We start from the raw sequence: 19,070 nt of genomic DNA, 5'->3' as shown, positions 1-19,070 counted from the left end.
GGATGTATGGCCATTGGGAGGCATTCATGGATAGAGGACAGTTCTCTCGGGATGGACTTCATCTGAGTAGGGAAGGAAATAGACTTCTAGGATGGAGGCTGGCACAACTGATTAAGAGAGCTTTAAACTAGGAATTTGGGGGAGATGGTTGGGAGATGTCCAGGTAATCTCCACGCCAGAATTTAGCATAGAGTGGAAAGAAAATGAAGTAAGAGTGGATACAGCTGTAGGTAGGAGGAAGGGCAGTGTAGATACAAGTCTAATAGGTTATACTGGTAGTAAAATAACCGTGCCTAATAGGGTACAGAATGTGAGTGAGGCCAAACAGCAAAAATTAAGATGTTTGTACACTAATGCAAGGAGCCTAGGTAACAAAATGGAGGAACTAGAGTTACTGGTGCAGGAAGTGAAACCAGATATTATAGGTATAACAGAGACCTGGTGGAATAGTAGTCATGACTGGGCTACAGGTATTGAAGGGTATGTGCTGTTTAGGAAAGACCGAAATAAAGGTAAAGGTGGTGGAGTAGCACTGTATATCAATAATGAGATAGAATGTAAAGAAATAAGAAGCGATGAAATGGATATGACTGAGTCTGTCTGGGCAATAATTAAATTGGGGAAGAAAGCTACTAGAGCCTCCCCTGGGATAGTGCTTGGGGTGTGCTATAGACCGCCGGGATCTAATTTGGATATGGATAGAGCCCTTTTTAATGTTTTTAATAAAGTAAATACTAATGGAAACTGTGTGATCATGGGAGACTTTAACTTCCCAGATATAGACTGGAGGATGAGTGCTAGTAATAATAATAGGGCTCAGATTTTCCTAGATGCGATAGCTGATGGATTCCTTCAACAAGTAGTTGCTGAACCGACTAGAGGGGATGCCATTTTAGATTTGGTCTTGGCGAGTAATGAGGATCTCATAGAGGAAATGGTTGTAGGGGATAATCTTGGCTCAAGTGATCATGAGCTAATTCAGTTCAAACTGAATGGAAGGATTAACAAAAATAAATCTGCAACTAGGGTTTTTGATTTCAAAAGGGCTGACTTTCAAAAATTAAGGAAATTAGTTAGGGAAGTGGATTGGACTGAAGAATTTATGGGTTTAAAGGTAGAGGAGGCCTGGGATTATTTTAAATTAAAGCTGCAGAAGCTATCGGAAGCCTGCATCCCAAGAAAGGGGAAAAAATTCATAGGCAGGAGTTGTAGACCAAGCTGGATGAGCAAGCATCTTAGAGAGGTAATTAAGAAAAAGCAGAAAGCATATAGGGAGTGGAAGAAGGGAGGGATCAGTAAGGAAAGCTACCTTATTGAGGTCAGAATATGTAGGGATAAAGTGAGACAGGCTAAAAGTCAAGTAGAGTTGGACCTTGCAAAGGGAATTAAAACCAATAGTAAAAGGTTCTATAGTCATATAAATAGGAAGAAAACAAAGAAAGAAGAAGTGGGACCGCTAAAAACTGAGGATGGAGTGGAGGTCAAGGATAATCTAGGCATGGCCCAATATCTAAACAAATACTTTGCCTCAGTCTTTAATAAGACTAAAGAGGATCTTAGGGATAATGGTAGCATGATAAATGGGAATGAGGATATGGAGGTAGACATCACCATATCTGAGGTAGAAGCGAAACTCAAACAGCTTAATGGGGCTAAATCGGGGGGCCCAGATAATCTTCATCCAAGAATATTAAAAGAATTGGCACAAGAAATTGCAAGCCCATTAGCAAGAATTTTTAATGAATCTGTAAATTCAGGGGTTGTACCATATGATTGGAGAATTGCTAACATAGTTCCTATTTTTAAGAAAGGGAAAAAAAGTGATCCAAGTAATTATAGGCCTGTTAGTTTGACATCTGTAGTATGCAAGGTCTTGGAAAAAATTTTGAAGGAGAAGGTAGTTAAGGACATTGAAGTCAATGGTAAATGGGACAAAATACAACATGGTTTTACAAAAGGTAGATCGTGCCAAACCAACCTGATTTCCTTCTTTGAGAGAGTAACAGATTTTTTAGATAAAGGAAACGCAGTGGATCTAATTTATTTAGATTATAGTAAGGCGTTTGATACTGTGCCACATGGGGAATTATTAGTTAAATTGGATAAGATGGGCATCAATAGGAAAATTGAAAGGTGGATAGGGAATTGGTTAAAGGGGAGACTACAACGGGTCCTACTGAAAGGTGAACTGTCAAGTTGGAGGGAGGTTACCAGTGGAGTTCCTCAAGGATCAGTTTTGGGACCAATCTTATTTAATCTTTTTATTACTGACCTGGGCACAAAAAGTGGGAGTGTGCTAATAAAGTTTGCAGATGATACAAAGCTGGGAGGTATTGCTAATTTAGAGAAGGACAGGGATACCCTACAGGAGGATCTGGATGACCTTGTAAACTGGAGTAATAGGAATAGGATGAAATTTAATAGTGAGAAGTGTAAGGTCATGCATTTAGGGATTAATAACAAGAATTTTAGTTATAAGCTAGGGACGCATCAACTAGAAGTAACGGAGGAGGAAAAGGACCTTGGAGTATTGGTTGATCATAGGTTGACTATGAGCTGCCAATGTGATATGGCTGTGAAAAAAGCTAATGTCGTCTTGGGATGCATCAGGAGAGGTATTTCCAGTAGGGATAAGGAGGTTTTAGTACCGTTATATAAGGCACTGGTGAGACCTCACCTGGAATACTGTGTGCAGTTCTGGTCTCCCATGTTTAAGAAGGATGAATTCAAACTGGAACAGGTACAGAGAAGGGCTACTAGGATGATCCGAGGAATGGAAAACTTGTCTTATGAAAGGAGACTCAGGGAGCTTGGCTTGTTTAGCCTAACTAAAAGAAGGTTGAGGGGAGATATGATTGCTCTCTATAAATATATCAGAGGGATAAATACCAGAGAGGGAGAGGAATTATTTAAACTCAGTACCAATGTGGACACAAGAACAAATGGATATAAACTGGCCACTAGGAAATTTAGATTAGAAATTAGACGAAGGTTTCTAACCATCAGAGGAGTGAAGTTTTGGAATAGCCTTCCGAGGGAAGTAGTGGGGGCAAAAGATCTATCTTGCTTTAAGATTAAACTCGATAAGTTTATGGAGGAGATGGTATGATGGGATAACATGGTTTTGGTAATTAAATATTCATGGTAAATAGGCCCAATGGCCTGTGATGGGTTTTTAGATGGGGTAAGATCCAAGTTACCCGGGAAAGAATTTTCTGTAGTATCTGGCTGATGAATCTTGCCCATATGCTCAGGGTTTAGCTGATCGCCATATTTGGGGTCGGGAAGGAATTTTCCTCCAGGGCAGATTGGAAGGCCCTGGAGGTTTTTCGCCTTCCTCTGTAGCATGGGGCATGGGTCACTTGCTGGAGGATTCTCTGCTCCTTGAGGTCTTCAAACTACAATTTGAGGACTTCAATAGCACAGATATAGGTGTGAGGTCTTTTTTAGGAGTGGTGGGTGAAGTTCTGTGGCCTGCATTGTGCAGGAGGTCAGACTAGATGATCATAATGGTCCCTTCTGACCTAAATATCTATGAATCTATGACTGAAAAAAGTTTTTGCCACCTCTTTCCTTACTGTGCCATGTGTGCACAGTGGCATAAATGCAAAGAGTACATTCTGGGTGTTTACTTTTTTCGAAGAATCTATTTCAGTCTCCAAAAGAAGGAATTAATGGTGTAGAAGACTGTAAATTATAGTGTCTGTTAGGAACCCCATAATCATGGCTGAAGAGTCACTTTCATTGTAAACCCTTGTTTTCAGGCGCACATAAGTGAAAAATTTAACCTTTAGGATGAAGTTTCTCATGCTTGTTCTCAGCCATGTAATGAATATTTTGGGAAAATTTTGAGATTGTTTGGCTGCTTTTTAGGATTATCTGAATATGAAAAGATGTCTCGTACTGAAGACATTTTCCGATGCATTATTTTGTGCCCCAGAACTCAAACAGCTTCTTAATTTACAATATCCATCAACTGAATCTTAAATGGGGACGAATATATTCTGATGTATGAAAATTTATTCTGATTACAAAGAATGAAACAAAGTACTAAATATTTGAATTCTGTGCATACACAGTGTGGACATTCCATTGATTTAACACACCAAGCTGTGGAGTTCCACTTACATGTTTATAAATATCCAGGACTTTGCCACATTGATTTTAGTGATCAAGGTTAAGACTGAGCCTTTATATACCTTAACTAGGTATCCTTATTTCTGAATTCACAGTCACTGTTTACCTTCTCTTCGAAGGCACCTGAAACTTTACAGCCAGGGACTCATGATAGAGCCTGACAGACATGGTGGACCCATTCAGATGTTATGTTAGCAGTAAATTCAGTCTCTAATTCTCTCACCTCTACCTTAAATTGACATAGCTGGGACCCAGTAACCATGATGGCATCTAGCTGCCCCCATTCTAAAATTTCTAATATCTGGGATGCACAAAGCAACTTGGATGTGAGATCTTGTGATCATGTATATGCGTTTTTGGAAACATATTGAAAAACTAATGCAGTTGTGTTGCTTAATTGTGCCATCTCTTACTTTTTTATAGTGGCAGTGACTAGAATCAGCATTTCTATATTGCTGGCTTTCAGCACTGCTGTCACCCAGCTGTTCTGCCTCTCAAAACAAAATGCTGAAGGGGCCACACTTAAAGCACTGCCACCAGCATATTGCACTGATCCTTTACAGTGTGAGTGTGTGGGCAGTGATTGTCACTGAGACAGGTGCACATGTACTAGAGTGATGAGAGCCATAGAAAAGCCTATAAATATACAAAACTCTATTCTCTTCTAGAAATTCAAGAGAAAATTCTGAAGTAGGGATCTCACCTCTGCTTAGCTCACTCTATATAAATGGCTGCTGTAATAATCAATTTTCCAGCTTTTAAGACTTTCTCACAAGTCCATTTCTGACCTGTAGCGCAATTCACTTGCTGTGAGACTTCTGCTTCTGTCTTCCCTAGCCAGCTTCCATGCTGTCACCTACTTGTGTGCCCCGGCTGCTGGTCTACTGAAGAAACACGATGCTAGTACAAACAATGGTAACAGCATTAAAGTTGGGATTTTTCTGTGAGCAGATTCTCTGGTTGGTATACTGTACTGTGACAACCTGGCCTACTGGAAATTCACTCCAGGGAGGACAGGTGGAGCCATGGCCTATCCAACAGGGGAGGGCATCTTTAATTACCTTTATGCTGTGGGCTCTGCCAGTGGAGTTCTACCTTGTATTTTAGAATCAAAATGGCAGATTTTGATCTTTCTCTAGATCCCACTTCTTGTTCCACTGAAAACAGAGGTGTTTTGTGTCTTATCCCACTTAGAAAGTTGTATCTCCCACATGGCTGATTCTGACTGACCTGGTATTCAAAGGGAAGGAGAAGGGTAACTGAGCTCTCTGTACTTTATCTGATCAACAAAGTATATGGTTGGAAGGAATGTGGGGGTGGGGGGCATCTATCTTTTTTTCAGCTCTTCTTTTTCACATTGGCATTCCCGAACGCTGGCTAGCAGACAAATACATTTTGTGAGCAAAAACTTACAGAAGGGATGCTTCTTTGGAGGGACTGAGCTCTGCTGACCAGACAGTCCACCAAGTTGTGCCTGTAAAACTTGTGAAAATCTGGGTCAGTACTCCTATTCAGAGTGTCTGTGTGACAGGTACTGTTCAGTAGTAAGTCCAATAGCAAGTGTGGATTTCAGCCCCAGCCTGGAATAGGCTGCAAAGAAATTAATAGCAACAGTACTATTAAAGCTTTCTTACTGGACTGTGTAATTGCACAGTCCTTCACAGATGCCCAACTAAAGTTGTGCAACAATTTAAAATGAGTATTTTTACACACAGATCTAGTCTCTGTTCTGTAACCAGATGGACATAATGTGAAAGGGTGTTAATCAGGGAATTCTGTCTTCTCGGCACCATTTGCTGTAAGCCAATTAATATAAGTGAGAAGCAGTGGATCTGAGACATTACACTTAAGTTTTTAAGGCTTTTACATACTTGTCAGGGAAAATTGACTTGTGTGTTCTATTTTTAATTTGTTTAAAGTAGAAGCTTTACCCTCTCCCACTCCAGCACAGGCACATTTACACAGCTGTGTGGCTAAATCCCATCTAGCCCTTGAAATATCTCTGCTAACATTTATAATGATTAGAGTTGCGTGGAGAACAGAAATTTTGTTTCATGGAAGATTTTGAAATTTTCTTTCATTCCAGTGTAGAAACCTAGAATTTCTAAACTCTTTGTGAAAGAAAATTCTGGAATAAATTCTATTATAAATAAATAAATAAATAAAATTCTGAAATAAAAATTAATTTGGGATTGATTGAAATGTTTCATTTCAATTTTGACATTATAATGTGATACAAAATTTAAAATTGAAAGTAGTTATTGAAAGGAAAAATTGAAATGTTTTGTCCCAAAAAATGTCAAAATGGGATGTTCTGGCAGTGTGAAACTTTTTTCATTTTCTCTTCTATATGAAATTTTGATGAAATCGATACAATTTCACAGTATTTCATTTGAGATGATGAATTCTCTGAGGGAAAATGATTACACCTAACTTTTTCTGACCAGCTGTAATATTAATGTCATTCTATTTTAGGGTTGTCAAGTGGATTCCTGGTATAAAAACCGTATAGGCTGAGGGGTAATCTTTGATCTGTCAGTTGCTGGAAGAATGATCTTGTGATTTGCCATGTAATGCCACTTTAGGGTGTGATTCAAAGCCCATTGAAGGCAATGGAAAGATTCCCACTAACTTCAGTGGGGATTGAATCTCTTTAGTGTCTCTGTATACCAGCTTGTCCTTGCTGTTCCTTGTTGGGAAGGCAACAGACAGAGCAACTGTTCTCAGTAAGTACTCAAAGTGCTCCTTTCTGTAGGAAGACAGCATCTGTGCAGAATGATGGCATTCAGTGGTAGTTTGGATGACAAATGTGAACCTAAGATACCCCTGGCTCAGAAAATGACTGAGGCATGATAAATGAGGTATTTTTAAACTGGTCATGAGATGCACTGCTTCCTGGGTGCTAGAAACTGGGGGTCATTCAGAAAACTACTTAGAATTCTCTCAGTTTTGGAGTGGGATGCCCAGTTAAAGCAACGGTGCTGAAACTGATCTTTCTGGATACTGCCAAAATCAGTGGAAATCATTCTCTTGATCTGGATACATTTAGCATTTATCAAGTAGCTATTTGTCATTAATGAAAAAAAGTTGCTTTTGTTTTCTCGCATCTGCTTAGTTTGACTTATCACCTGCTTTCTACCACTGGGTTGCTGTGGCTTCTTCCTCATTAGGCGCACTTTTAATAACATTGTAGCTTCACTATCCTTCACATTTTGATATGTTTCCAAATCTAATTTCTACCCTTCTAAAGAAGGGAATTTGTTTCTTGTCAAGTACATGTATGTGGTGCATTTGGCAGTCTCTAGCTCTGACCTGTCTTATGAGCTTGAGTCCTTTTAATTGATTCAATTCCTAGTATGTCTGGTGTAAATTTTATGAAAAGGGGTACGAAATCTCATAACGTTTGACCTAGAGAGTAAATTAGCCAATACAACAGCCATGGTAACTTCCTTGAGCGTTGCTATATTCAAACCTAAGTTTACCTACACTTATGTGCTACTTAACTTTTGTGGGAAGTAAATCTCTTAAAGAAGGTTCATCACTAGTACACTAATGCCTGCCCACTTCCTTGTGATTCTGGACCTTTCTTTAATTCTTCTTTTTATTCCTTGTCTCTTTCCTAGTTATGAGGCAGAGCTGAATCCTGTAGACCATCAGAAGGCCAATGTCCTAAAATTTCAGATGGAGAAAAGACCTTTCTTTGAAATGCCATCCCATCTGGCTGATGTAGACTTGGATGACTATGATTATGAAGAGGACTTTGAGTGATTCTGATAACACTTGCAGAAGGAAAAGGACAGTCTGCAGCAGGTCTGCTACACATGTATAAAAATTCAGTGGATTTGTCTTGACAGAAAGTAAACTTAGTTCTTTGTGCTACAAAATTAATTAGGTTATCATTTAAAGAAAAATTAAGTGCATTTGTATGGAATGACAAAACTTTTTTGTATTTATTCAGTAGTTTATAGCTTGTAAAATAGATTAAAATATTTATTTATAGATGTTGCATAATTCCGTAATGGAAGAGTAACCATATTTGAGTTCTTCTGTAAAGTACTCTATTGGTTTTAAGAAATGACTATATAATTCTCTCTAGAGTTGATACATAGTGCACTGACCACCTTCATTCTGTACCTGTGAACCGAAGTCCCTGTGCTAGGATGGGAAATAAAGAGACTGCTTGTGCAGTGCTTGTGCTCTCATGGCAAAAATCTAGTAACATATCATTGGTAAAAAGAACGAGAGTAGCTGTGAGTGACTGATTTGGCTCAGTATTTTTGAGTAGTTTCATTGGACAAGCCGAATACATTAGTGCACAAGGTAGCTTCTCCTCTTTCCTTTCCACCCCCTCATTTTATTTGCCCCAACTTTAACTTTGCCCTTTTAAACTTCAAGTCCTTTCATTGATGTCCATTCTCGAATACCGAAGTCTGTTTTAGTGTTCATACTTGATGCCAAAATGGGTATTTTACTCCATGTAGAAGGAACCAATTTTTTTAAACCTTGTATAAATGTTACTTGATCTGTGATGTGCACTAATTTGTGGGCATTCAGTGTGTGTTTGTTCCTCCTTTTCAGTGGTTAGCTATTGACACATTCCATAAATATTCAAACAAATAGTGTCACAGCAGCTTGAAATTGTCTTCTCACCTGCCTACCTATGGCAAGAGATTGCTTACTAGACAAGTTGACGTTTGTTACTCAATTAAATCAGAAGGTTGTAGTGCCTTGAAATGTAAGTGAGAATTTAGGTATGGAACGTTTTCAGCAATACTTTACTGCTAAACAGATTTTCATGTAAAATGTACAAAAAGATGTAAGTTATTTTTGTTTGCGGTGTAAATCTGTTTAAAGGATCATGTTTGTATTTTGAAATAAAGATTTTCATACATGTAATCTACTTGTACTCACTTATTACAGACAGCAAATGTCTTAGTATTTTAATTTCAAGATGCCTTATAAAAAATATTACAGGTTATCCATGTGTGTACACGCTTCTTTAAAGCTTGAATCAGTTTGGCATACTTATTCAGAACTAAAATCTGAAAAAATCCGTAAGAGTTTTCCACTACTTGAGGAAGGCAATATGTTTCGAAACTGCAGGAAGGTTGCTGTAACAAAATGATCAGGATATTGTGTGATGATTGAAGATACTTTGTAACCCAAGTTATATCTCAATGTCACATAATGAAAGAATACCCTTTTTGTAACATGAGCTCTGGTGTTGATTTCCAGTACCAGAGTGTAATAAGAAAAAATGCAAGCAGCATTCTAATCACTTAATCAGGATTATAAATAGAACCCAGTCTACAAGTTATTGTCTAGTGGAAGTTCACACAAATCAAGTTCTGCAGTCTTGTAACACTTTGCAGTCACCAACGAAGTCTGACCCTGAAGCCAAATTTCTCAGCAGGGCTCCTTCAGACTTAATTTCAAGCTTCATCCTTCATGGTATTCAGGGGGTCATGACTATTTGCCTTGCCATGAGTACGCTGACTTCACAGTGCAAGCTCAGCTACAACTTTGAAACATGAAGGTTGTAGGCTGTTGTGCTCCCCACCACCTGGCTCCCTTATAGAAGCCAACTTGTAAAAGCATTTGTAAACATAGATGTGCTTCTGATGGCCTAGTTCTCCTCACGAGCTGATATTCCTGCCCTTAAAGTGCAGCTCTAGTCTGAAAAATGGCAGAGTACAGTAGTATGAGGTTCCTATGTTAGACCTCTCAGCAGTGGCTTTTTTTATTTTTTTTAAATGGCCAGTTTTACAGAGAATCTGTCATTCTGGTCTTCTTTCACTGCCAGTAAGAGAGGTTCTTTGAGTTACTGGCTGTGTGCACACCTAATGTGGAGAACCCATAAGGACATGTGCTCTTGATTACAGATTTTTCATCAGCGTTCATGGGTCCATGCTTGCATGCTATACATCCTCAGACAAAGGGTATATGGGGTGAGGCAGATATGCTGCTGCTCCAGTTCCTTCTCAACCACCTGCAGCTTAGCTGTCAGACTCCTTTCTTCAGCTTTTATTTTATAGCACAGGCTTGTGCTTTCAGTGGGGTTCCCCATCCCCCTTTGCAGTCAGTGGTTTTGCTGCGCCAGTCCTCCGTTTGCTTGTGCCCTTTATTTTCTAGATACGTTACGTCCAAAACTCTGCCAGACCTTCCACGGTTCCTTCTGCCTCAGCGACAGGCATTCCAGCAGTCTCTGCTGCCTCGGAGAGTCTTATGTCCTGTTGAATGGAAGGTGTGCTTTGGCTTCAAGAGTAGATCCAGGACTGGGAGGGAGACAAATTAGTTACTCCTTACAGAGAACTGCTTGAGACCTTCAGGGTGTTGTGTGTGGTCCCCCACAATACATTAGCCTCAAACTCCCAGGCCACTCAAGCAACTTCTGATTGGATTCCAGTGAGCCAAGACTAAAGGCTGGCTTGAAAGTCTCCAAAAAAAGAAATAACTTCAATCCCCTGACAGGGAATCTGAAGGAAAGGGAAAACTTGCTCCAGAGGCCCAGGGCGAATTCATGTCCTGGTATGGATACAGCTGAGGCTCCTACCTTCTGGTACAGAGATGTCGGTTCTGAGGAAGAGAGACTTCCAGAGTGCATATGAAGAAGTCTTGGGATAAACAACCTCTGTCAGTACTGTTGTGTCCCATGGATCATCCAAGCACAAGGGCACAGAGAAATCACTTCTATCCTCAACCAAGCAACCTCTGAGCCGTGGGCATAAGGAGCATACAGGCCAACCGTCAGTATCATTCCTGCTACTGTTTGATTCACCTCATACTGAGGAACAGTGGTCTGGATCATCAGTACTGACCACTTTCTTCTATCATGAGAATCTCTGAATATTGGAAAAACATAAATCCCCTCCACTGAGAGGCACAGAGGGATTTTCTGCTGGTATCAACATGACACTACAACCACCCCACTCCTGGTGCTGCTGCACCCTCTTCTCTCCCCCGCCTCCCCCCCCCCCAACTCTGCATCCAATACCAATATGGATGCTGGCAACAACTTGACCACTGCTACCCCTAGCTCATCCATTGGATGTGAAATGACACTTCCTCAGATGTTTGTCTAGTATTCCATCACCTTCCCATTCCAGCCTCCCTCCATTTGATATCAAAAGCCCTGTCTTTGGTCCCTGGAAAAGCCAGTTTTCAACCAGTATATGCAGGCCTCACCAGAGGGTGGTAGCTCGCTGGAGGTGTATACAACTTAAGCGATTCACCTTAATCACCCCTGACTGTTCTTTGGCAGAACTGTGGTAACCCTTCCCCACCCCACACAGTTGTATACAATCACAGTAATACATGATTAATAAGCTTAATACAGTGTTGCCCCCAAGATACTGTATGTGGTCACGATAGCTGTCACAATGTCCTATCACTAGCCCATGCCATCTGGCAAACACCACCTACCATCTTGCATACACGGTAAAAGGGCTGACACAACGTACTACATGCTGGCCAAGAACACGCTTTGCTCCTAACTCAGCCCAAATCCTGTGGTGGTCAATGCTGTTGAGAGAAACAGACATCAATCCAGATCAGTTCCTCATTGCAAGGATTTCAAGCGCCTGGAATTGTTTGGCTACAACTACTGAGCCATGGCAAAATATGACTATATGAACTATAGCATGTTCTCTTATTTTATTGACCAAATGCCACATGACTCAAAGGACCATTTCCAAGCCCTCATTTTTGCGTGTCAGTTGACTATCAAAGCTGCTTTGCAGGTCTCTCACTGCAGCTGACAGAATCTCTCACTCAATATTTGTGAGAGTCCTATGCTCACGTCCAGCTCAGTTCACCCCACCCCAACCCCAGCAACTCATGAATACAGACTGCTCCAGGCTCAGTTTGGAAGCTCACCTCCAGGACTTTCAGTAGGAATATACTACCACCTACCTGCCAAGGATGGTGATAGTGACTGTGAAACGTTCAGGGAGATTAGAGAGTCTATAAAAATAGAAATTTCAGCCCAAATGAGGGATTTCAACTATCCTCATATTGACTAGGTACATATCACCTCAGAAGGGGATACAGAAATAAAGTTTCTAGACACCATTAATGACTGCTCTTAGAAACAGTCAGTCCTGGAACCCATAAGGAGCAAGGCAATTCTTGATTTAGGCCTAAGTGGAGCACAGGCCTAAATCAAGAATTGCCTTGCTCCTTATGGGTTCCAGGACTGACTACTCCTAGAAGCAGTCATTAATGGTGTCTAGAAACTTTGAATATAGCAACCCTAGTAACCCTGTCGGGGGAGGAGGGAAACACCAAAGAAGCCCACCCCAGTAGAAGTAGACTTCAGAAATAGGAACTCCACAAAAATAAGGAAGCTAATTAAAAGGACTAGTCACATGAGTGAGATGCCTGCAAGCTCCATGGAAATGTTTAAAAAACCCCATAAGAGAGGCTCAAATTAAATGTATACCCCAAATTAAAAAGACTAGTAAGACCAAAAAATGCTACCCTGGCTAAACAACAGAGTTAAAAATGGTTAAAGGCATCCTTTCTCTTTTTCTCGGTAGGATTTGACTTCCAATTTGAAAAGCGTAAACTCTGGCAACTCAAGTGTAAAAGTTTAGGCAGGCCGAAAGAGAATTTGAAGAGCAATTAGCAAAAGATTCAAAAGCTAACAGCAAAAACAAATTTTGAGTACATCAGAAGCAGGAAGCCTGCCAAACAATCCGTGGGACTACTGGATGATTGAGGTGCTAAAGGTGTATTCACGGAAGACTAGGCCATTGCAGAGAAGCTCCATGAATTCTTTGCATCAGTCTTCACTGCAGAAGATATGAGGCTGACACCTCAGTTGTGGGAATCTTTCTTAGGTGACAAATCTGAGGAACTGTCCCAGATTGAGGTGTCAATAGAGGTGGTTTTGGAACAAATTGATAAATTAAACTAATTAGTCACAAGGACCAGATGATATTCACCCATTTGAGGGAACTCAAATATGAAATTGCTAAACAAACTGTGGTGTATCACCTAAATCAGTTTCTGTACCAACTGATTGGAGGATAGTTAATTATGCCAATTTTTTAAAAAGGCTTCAGAGCTGATTCTGACAATTACAGGATAGTAAACCTAACTTCAGTACCAGGCAGACCAATTGAAACTGTAGTAAACAAAATTATCAGAGACATAGATTAACATGATTTGTTGGGGAAGAGTCAACATGGTTTTTGTAAAGGGAAATCACAGGAATTCTTTGAAGAGTGTCAACAAACACGTGGACAAGGGCGATCCAGTGGCTATAGTGTACTTGGACATCCAAAAAGTCTTGGACAAAGTCCCTCACCAAAGGCTCTTAAGCAAAGTAAGCAGTCATGGGATAAGAGGACAGGCCCTCTCATGGATCAGTAACTGGTTAAACGATAGGAAACAATAGGAATAAATGGTCATTTTTTCAGAATGGGGAGAGGTAAATAGCAGAGTCCCCCTGGGATCTGTATTTGGACCAATGCTATTCAAAATTATTTATGAATGATCTGGAAAAAGGGGTAAACAGTGAAATGGCAAAGTTGCAGATGATACAAAATTACTCAGGATAGTTAAGTCCAAACCAAAGTGCAAAGAGGTACAAAGGAATCTCACAAGATAGGGTGATTGAATTTTATCTGCTTTTTTTTTTTTCCCCTCAATGTTGATCAATGCAAAGTAATGCACACTGGAAAACATTATCCCAACTATACATACACAATGGTGGGGTATAAATTAGTGTTACTGCTCAAAGATCTTGAAGTCATTGTGGATAGTTCTCTGAAACTAGGTTGAGAAAACATCTGCTCACTCTCCACTGGCAGTCAAAAAAACAAACAGAATGCTACGAAAGGGAATAGAAAATGAGAGAAAATATATTATAGAGATCCATGGTATGCCCATACCTTTAATACCCAGGTGCAGTTCTGATCCCCCGAGATCAAAAAAGATTATTACAAATGGAAAAGGTAAAGGAAAGGGCAACAAAAATTATTGATCTGGCACAGCTTCCACCTGAGGAGAGATTAAAAAGACTGACTATTCATCTTGAAAAAGAGAGAACCTAGGTGGGATATGAGAGAGATCTATAAAATCATGAATGGTATGGAGAAAGTAAATATAGAAGTGTTATTTACCCCTTCGCATACCTCAAACCCCAGAGGTTACCCAATGAAATTAATAGGCAAAGGTTTAAAACAAACTTCTTCACACAAGGCCCAAACTGGGGAACTTTTTGCCAGGGGATGTTATGAAGGCCAAAAGTATAGCTGGGTTCAAAAAAGAATTATGTAAATTCATTGATGCTAGGTCCATCAATGGCTATTACCCAAGATGGTCAGAGATATGACCCCATGCTCTGGGTGTCCCTAGGCTTTGACTGCCAGATGCTGGGACTGGATGATAAGGAATGGATCACTTGATAATTGCCCTGTTCTGTTCATTCTCTTTGAAGCATCTAGTATTGGCCACTGTTGGAAGACAGGATATTGGGCTAGATGGACCACTGGTCGCACACAATATGGCCATTCTTATGTGCTTATGACTTAGGAGCACAAGGGAAGTGGACTTGCCAGTAGCTGTCCCTTCACAGCAATCTCCTTGAGGTCAGGGAAGTTTGTACACATGCCTTCATTTCCTACCCAAGATCAAGGACCACTCAATAAGGGGCCTGATGGACAGCAAGGAGAAGCAAGATCCCAATCTTTATGTGCAGAGGTAATAAAACTTGGGAATTGCGGCATAACCCTCCAAATCAACTTCTCAGCAATGTACATACCAGCTCTCCAGAACACCTGAGCAGATGTTTCAGTGAGGATCATGAACGGGAGCTAAGCTTTCAGGAGCTGTTTCACCTGGAGCTCCCCAAAAGATACACCTCTTTACAATGCTATCCAACATGAAATGCCGATGTTTTGTTTGAGGGAAAGTCTCAGACATAACTCATTAAGAGAGAGCTTCCCCCATCCTGGCCTTGAGCTCTACTAATATTTATCTTCCAACCCTGTTACTCTTCAGGGTCCCTAACAAACTGGAACAGGAGAAAGCAGTAATTATCCTCCTAGCACCAACATGGCTAAGGCAGGTATGGTTCCCATATCTCATTTCTGCAATATGCAGGAGATAAGACTAAATGATCATGATGATCTTAAAGTCTGATTTGCCAGTCTCTGAATCAACACCTTTGCCGTCCTTTGGTGGTAGACCTGCTGACACAAGAATCAGGCACCTTAGCCCACCCATCTCTTCTCACCATCCTTCAAGCCATGGCTCTTGGGTGTAAAACAGGGACTGTTCTATCATGCGGTGTTGAAAAGCTACCACAAGAAAAACTTACCTGCAGAAGAGGAATAATTTCCAGAAATCATAATCTCCTTCTGAGTCTCACCTTTCTTATGTTCTCGACTGGCTGTTGAGCTTAAAAACTGCATTTGTCATTAAACTTAAAGTCCACCTTGCTGCCATTACAGCCTTTCACCTACCAGTTGAAGAGTTCTCAGTATTTCTGTATCAAACCACTGCAAGATTAACCAAGGGCTCATCCAACCTTTCTCCTCCTGTATGGGAGCCCACTCCACCATGTGAGCTTAATTTACTTCTCAATGGCTTGAGGAAATCTCTCTTTGAATCTATTGGTGGTTGTTCTCTGCAACACTTAGCATTCAAAACCCCATTTCTTGTAGCCATCACTTCAGCCAGGAATTGGGAGCACTTATGCCTGATCCACCATACACATTATTCTACCATGACAAAGTGATTCTACATCTCCATCCTTCCTTCCTACTGTCACAGGGTACAGCCCTCATCAATAGACTGGTGCCTCCTTGTGATTATCCTGGGGATTAGCTTGGGGCCAACGCCCACATCCACAGTCTGCACACTGGAACTTTGTCTCTGCTCCCGCCTATGGCTCTTCTCTCAGCTTCCAAAACTGCAGCATCCGCTTCTCGACTCAGCCCTCCAGGTAGGTTGCCATCTCTGTTTTCCCCTTCTGGGGGAATCTGTCCAACAGTCCAGCCACTTCCACAGTGGCAAGTGGGGGTCGGGGGGGACGGACCCAGGACTGCCCACTACTCCAGGCCCCAACCGAGGGACGCTGTAAATAGCTGCCTCCTGCTGCTCCTCTGTAACCTCGGTCAATGCTACTCTATTTCCCTGGGCCACTTCCCCATGGCCCCAGGACCTTCTTCACCCTTATCTCAGGGCACTCAGCTGCTCAGTCCCAGGAAACAGCCACTGCTCTGTCCAGAGCACTTACTGTTCTCTCAGCACTTCAGGGTCCCGAGCCTCTGTTTGCCAGAAGCTGGGAATGGGCGACAGGGGATGGATCACTTGATGATTACCTGTTCTATTCATTCCCTCTGGGGCACCTGGCACTGGCCACCTGGGCTAGATGGACTTTTGGTCTGACCCAGTATGGCCATTCTTATGTTTTTACTGCAGTCCTTACTCCCTGGACTCCCAGCAGCAACAGACCCTGCTCTGCCTTGTGGTTCTTTTTATGTGGGCCTGCTGGGCCTCGATTGGCTCTTCCTCACAACCCCTCTCCTATTGGCTGCTTCCCACACAGCATCTACAAGGCTCCATTAACCCCTTTTCTGCCAGTGTGGGGAAGATCACCCATCACTCCTATCTAAAGTGTCATCTAACAAAAACTTTGAATTACCAGGTCTTTATCCCAAACCCATATGTGATGGAAATAAGCCAGTCTCCATACTGTGGATGTGCCTTCTATCTTGACAGGACTAAACCCTTGAGATCCTCCCCTAGAGTCTTTGTTTCCTTTGCAGGAAGAATGAAGGGAGATTTGATTTCCACATAGATTTTCTATCAGGATTCATCTTAACGTGTTACAAAACTTCTGATAGCCCATCCCAACAGGGGTATAATCCACCTTTCTAGCCCTACTTAAGAACATACCAATTGCAGACATTTGCAATGCTATCACCTAGTCATCTGCACACCTTTTCCTAGTATTATGCCATCCTACATGCTTCAGAAGTGGATACAGCCCCTCATGCAGATGTTCTCCAAATTCTGGTGAATGTTTCAGCATCCACTTCCATGACTGGGGCACTGCTTGGGACTCACCTAACATAGTGCACCCATAAGGACAATAACTTGAAGGAGCAGTTACTTATCTTGAAGAATTCCAGGTTCTGTACAGGTGTTTTGTCCCGGTGGGTGCTCCAATACCCGCCTTCCTTTCCCCTCTGCTTCTGAGTCCTCCTCTATCTGGACTGTGTGGTTGAGAAGGAAATGGATGAGGGCGGGTCCCCACTTCCAATATACTGTCTGGCATACGAGGATGTGCAGGGCACAGGCATGGACCTGTGGGTGCTACTAACTAAAAATCTCCAAGAAGGCACAGCCACAGTGGAACATCCATATGGACAACATATTTTGAACTCCAACTACTGGACAGGTAAGTAACCTCTCCTCCTACAGACCAAATCCTGCTTTTAATTATATTTGTACAATCAATCCCCATTCCCTTCAATGAGTCTATACAGATGTAACTGAAGGTAGAATTTGGTTTTACTGTTGGAACTTAGTTCTAATGATATATGAACCAGAACAGAAGTCAGCATACTGTCCTATAGCTGTCGAAACTTTGCAGGGCTACAATGAACAGAAAGGATAAGAAAATACTGAGTCCACACAATGCAAATCTTTTCAGTAAAGATGCTTTTTAGTTCACCAATTTAATGTGTCTGGACATGTCTTGTACGGGGTGGGCCTAGCCAGGATGCTATTTCTAGCTACAGTGGATTATCTACCTCATCAGCTAGATAATTTGTGGTGAGCTCATGTTTCTAACTGTAACTGAACCTGATCCACCAGCTCAGAATGGAAGACTGCCCCAGCACAAAAGGATGTTATGTAAATACTTGCTTCATAGTACTCACATTTGTGTTTTCCTTAGGAAAGTAAATCTGTGTCTTGGGCTGCCATTTTCATGTTTGTGAAAGCAAGTCCAGCATGGACTATGCAATCAGTGAGGTGACTAAACCAAAATGCCTACCAGATGTAATTATGTGTATAGCGTAGTCTCACCTTTGCTAAAGCATCAATTACAAAAACTCAACTTGTTAACACATGGCTGGAAAAAAAATCTTTTATTTTTCTTTTTGGTTACATCTGTCACTTATAGGTAAAGTAGGATGCTGGGGTTGCTAATGTCTCATTTTCCAGATTTGTTGCAGAAATGGCTAATGGACTGTTCTGCAGCCTGACCTGCTATGTAAACTTAAATATATGCTCTAGAAACAGTGCCCAAAGGGGACAGGCAAAACCACCACCCAGATCTTAGCTCATCTCCATGGCTGTATTTCTCCTCATACATACCTTGGAATAGCAACTGCTATCTCCTAAACTTACACAGCCTGAGCAGCTGTTTCACTGCTTCATAGGTTTGGCTGGAGGAGCCTTATCATAGCAAATCGTAGCCCACATCTCCTCTAACAATGGGGATTTGGACCCTGAAGGGTTCTGCAGCTACATGTGAACTATCAGAGAAAAATGAAGGCCTGTTGCCCTAGCAGTAAGGTGTGGAAGAAGAGTGTGTGACAGAAGTTAAATGTATAACTCACCCTATACTTGAACTAAGCTATTTGGCTCTATGTAGGGCTAAGCCCTTATGTGCTCTAAGATGCTCCAGCTGAACATGGCAGCACCCTGGAAATCCAGTGGCAGATTCACGTGCATTCAGCATTGGGCAGAGTTTTAAATTTCTATCTTACTGACCTTAAATTTTCCATTTTAAGGTGCTTGTGTTGATTACAGAAGTGTTCTGAGGGAGGGAGAAATAGGAGATGCAAGCCAGTGGGTTTTGGCAGTTGAGTAGGGGAGAGCGGGGGCTTTTGGCCCTGTTTACTTAATTCTCCACTGCAAACATGCTGCATTTAGAGTATTGTAACTTCAAAAAAGAAACAGGAACCAAG

The 19,070-nt window shown here is 41.4% G+C and overlaps 1 protein-coding gene across 6 annotated transcripts in view; it reads left to right on the top strand.

Moving 5' to 3' along the window:
- PPP2R3B (protein phosphatase 2 regulatory subunit B''beta) overlaps positions 1-8,993 on the top strand; it is a 95,656-nt gene extending 86,663 nt beyond the window's left edge. For all 6 annotated transcript variants that reach the window (XM_073353807.1, XM_073353827.1, XM_073353835.1 and 3 more), the window contains one exon: positions 7,761-8,993. In XM_073353807.1, coding sequence (XP_073209908.1) covers positions 7,761-7,905 — 145 coding nt within the window. In that variant the 3' untranslated portion in view covers positions 7,906-8,993. The remainder of the gene's footprint in view (positions 1-7,760) is intronic.
- Positions 8,994-19,070: the final 10,077 nt, after the last annotated feature.

Source organism: Lepidochelys kempii, chromosome 1 (assembly GCF_965140265.1).
Source record: "Lepidochelys kempii isolate rLepKem1 chromosome 1, rLepKem1.hap2, whole genome shotgun sequence".
Lineage (NCBI taxonomy): Eukaryota > Metazoa > Chordata > Testudines > Cheloniidae > Lepidochelys > Lepidochelys kempii.
The sequence above is the reverse complement of the archived record's forward strand: the minus strand, read 5'-3'. Positions and strand labels throughout refer to the sequence as shown.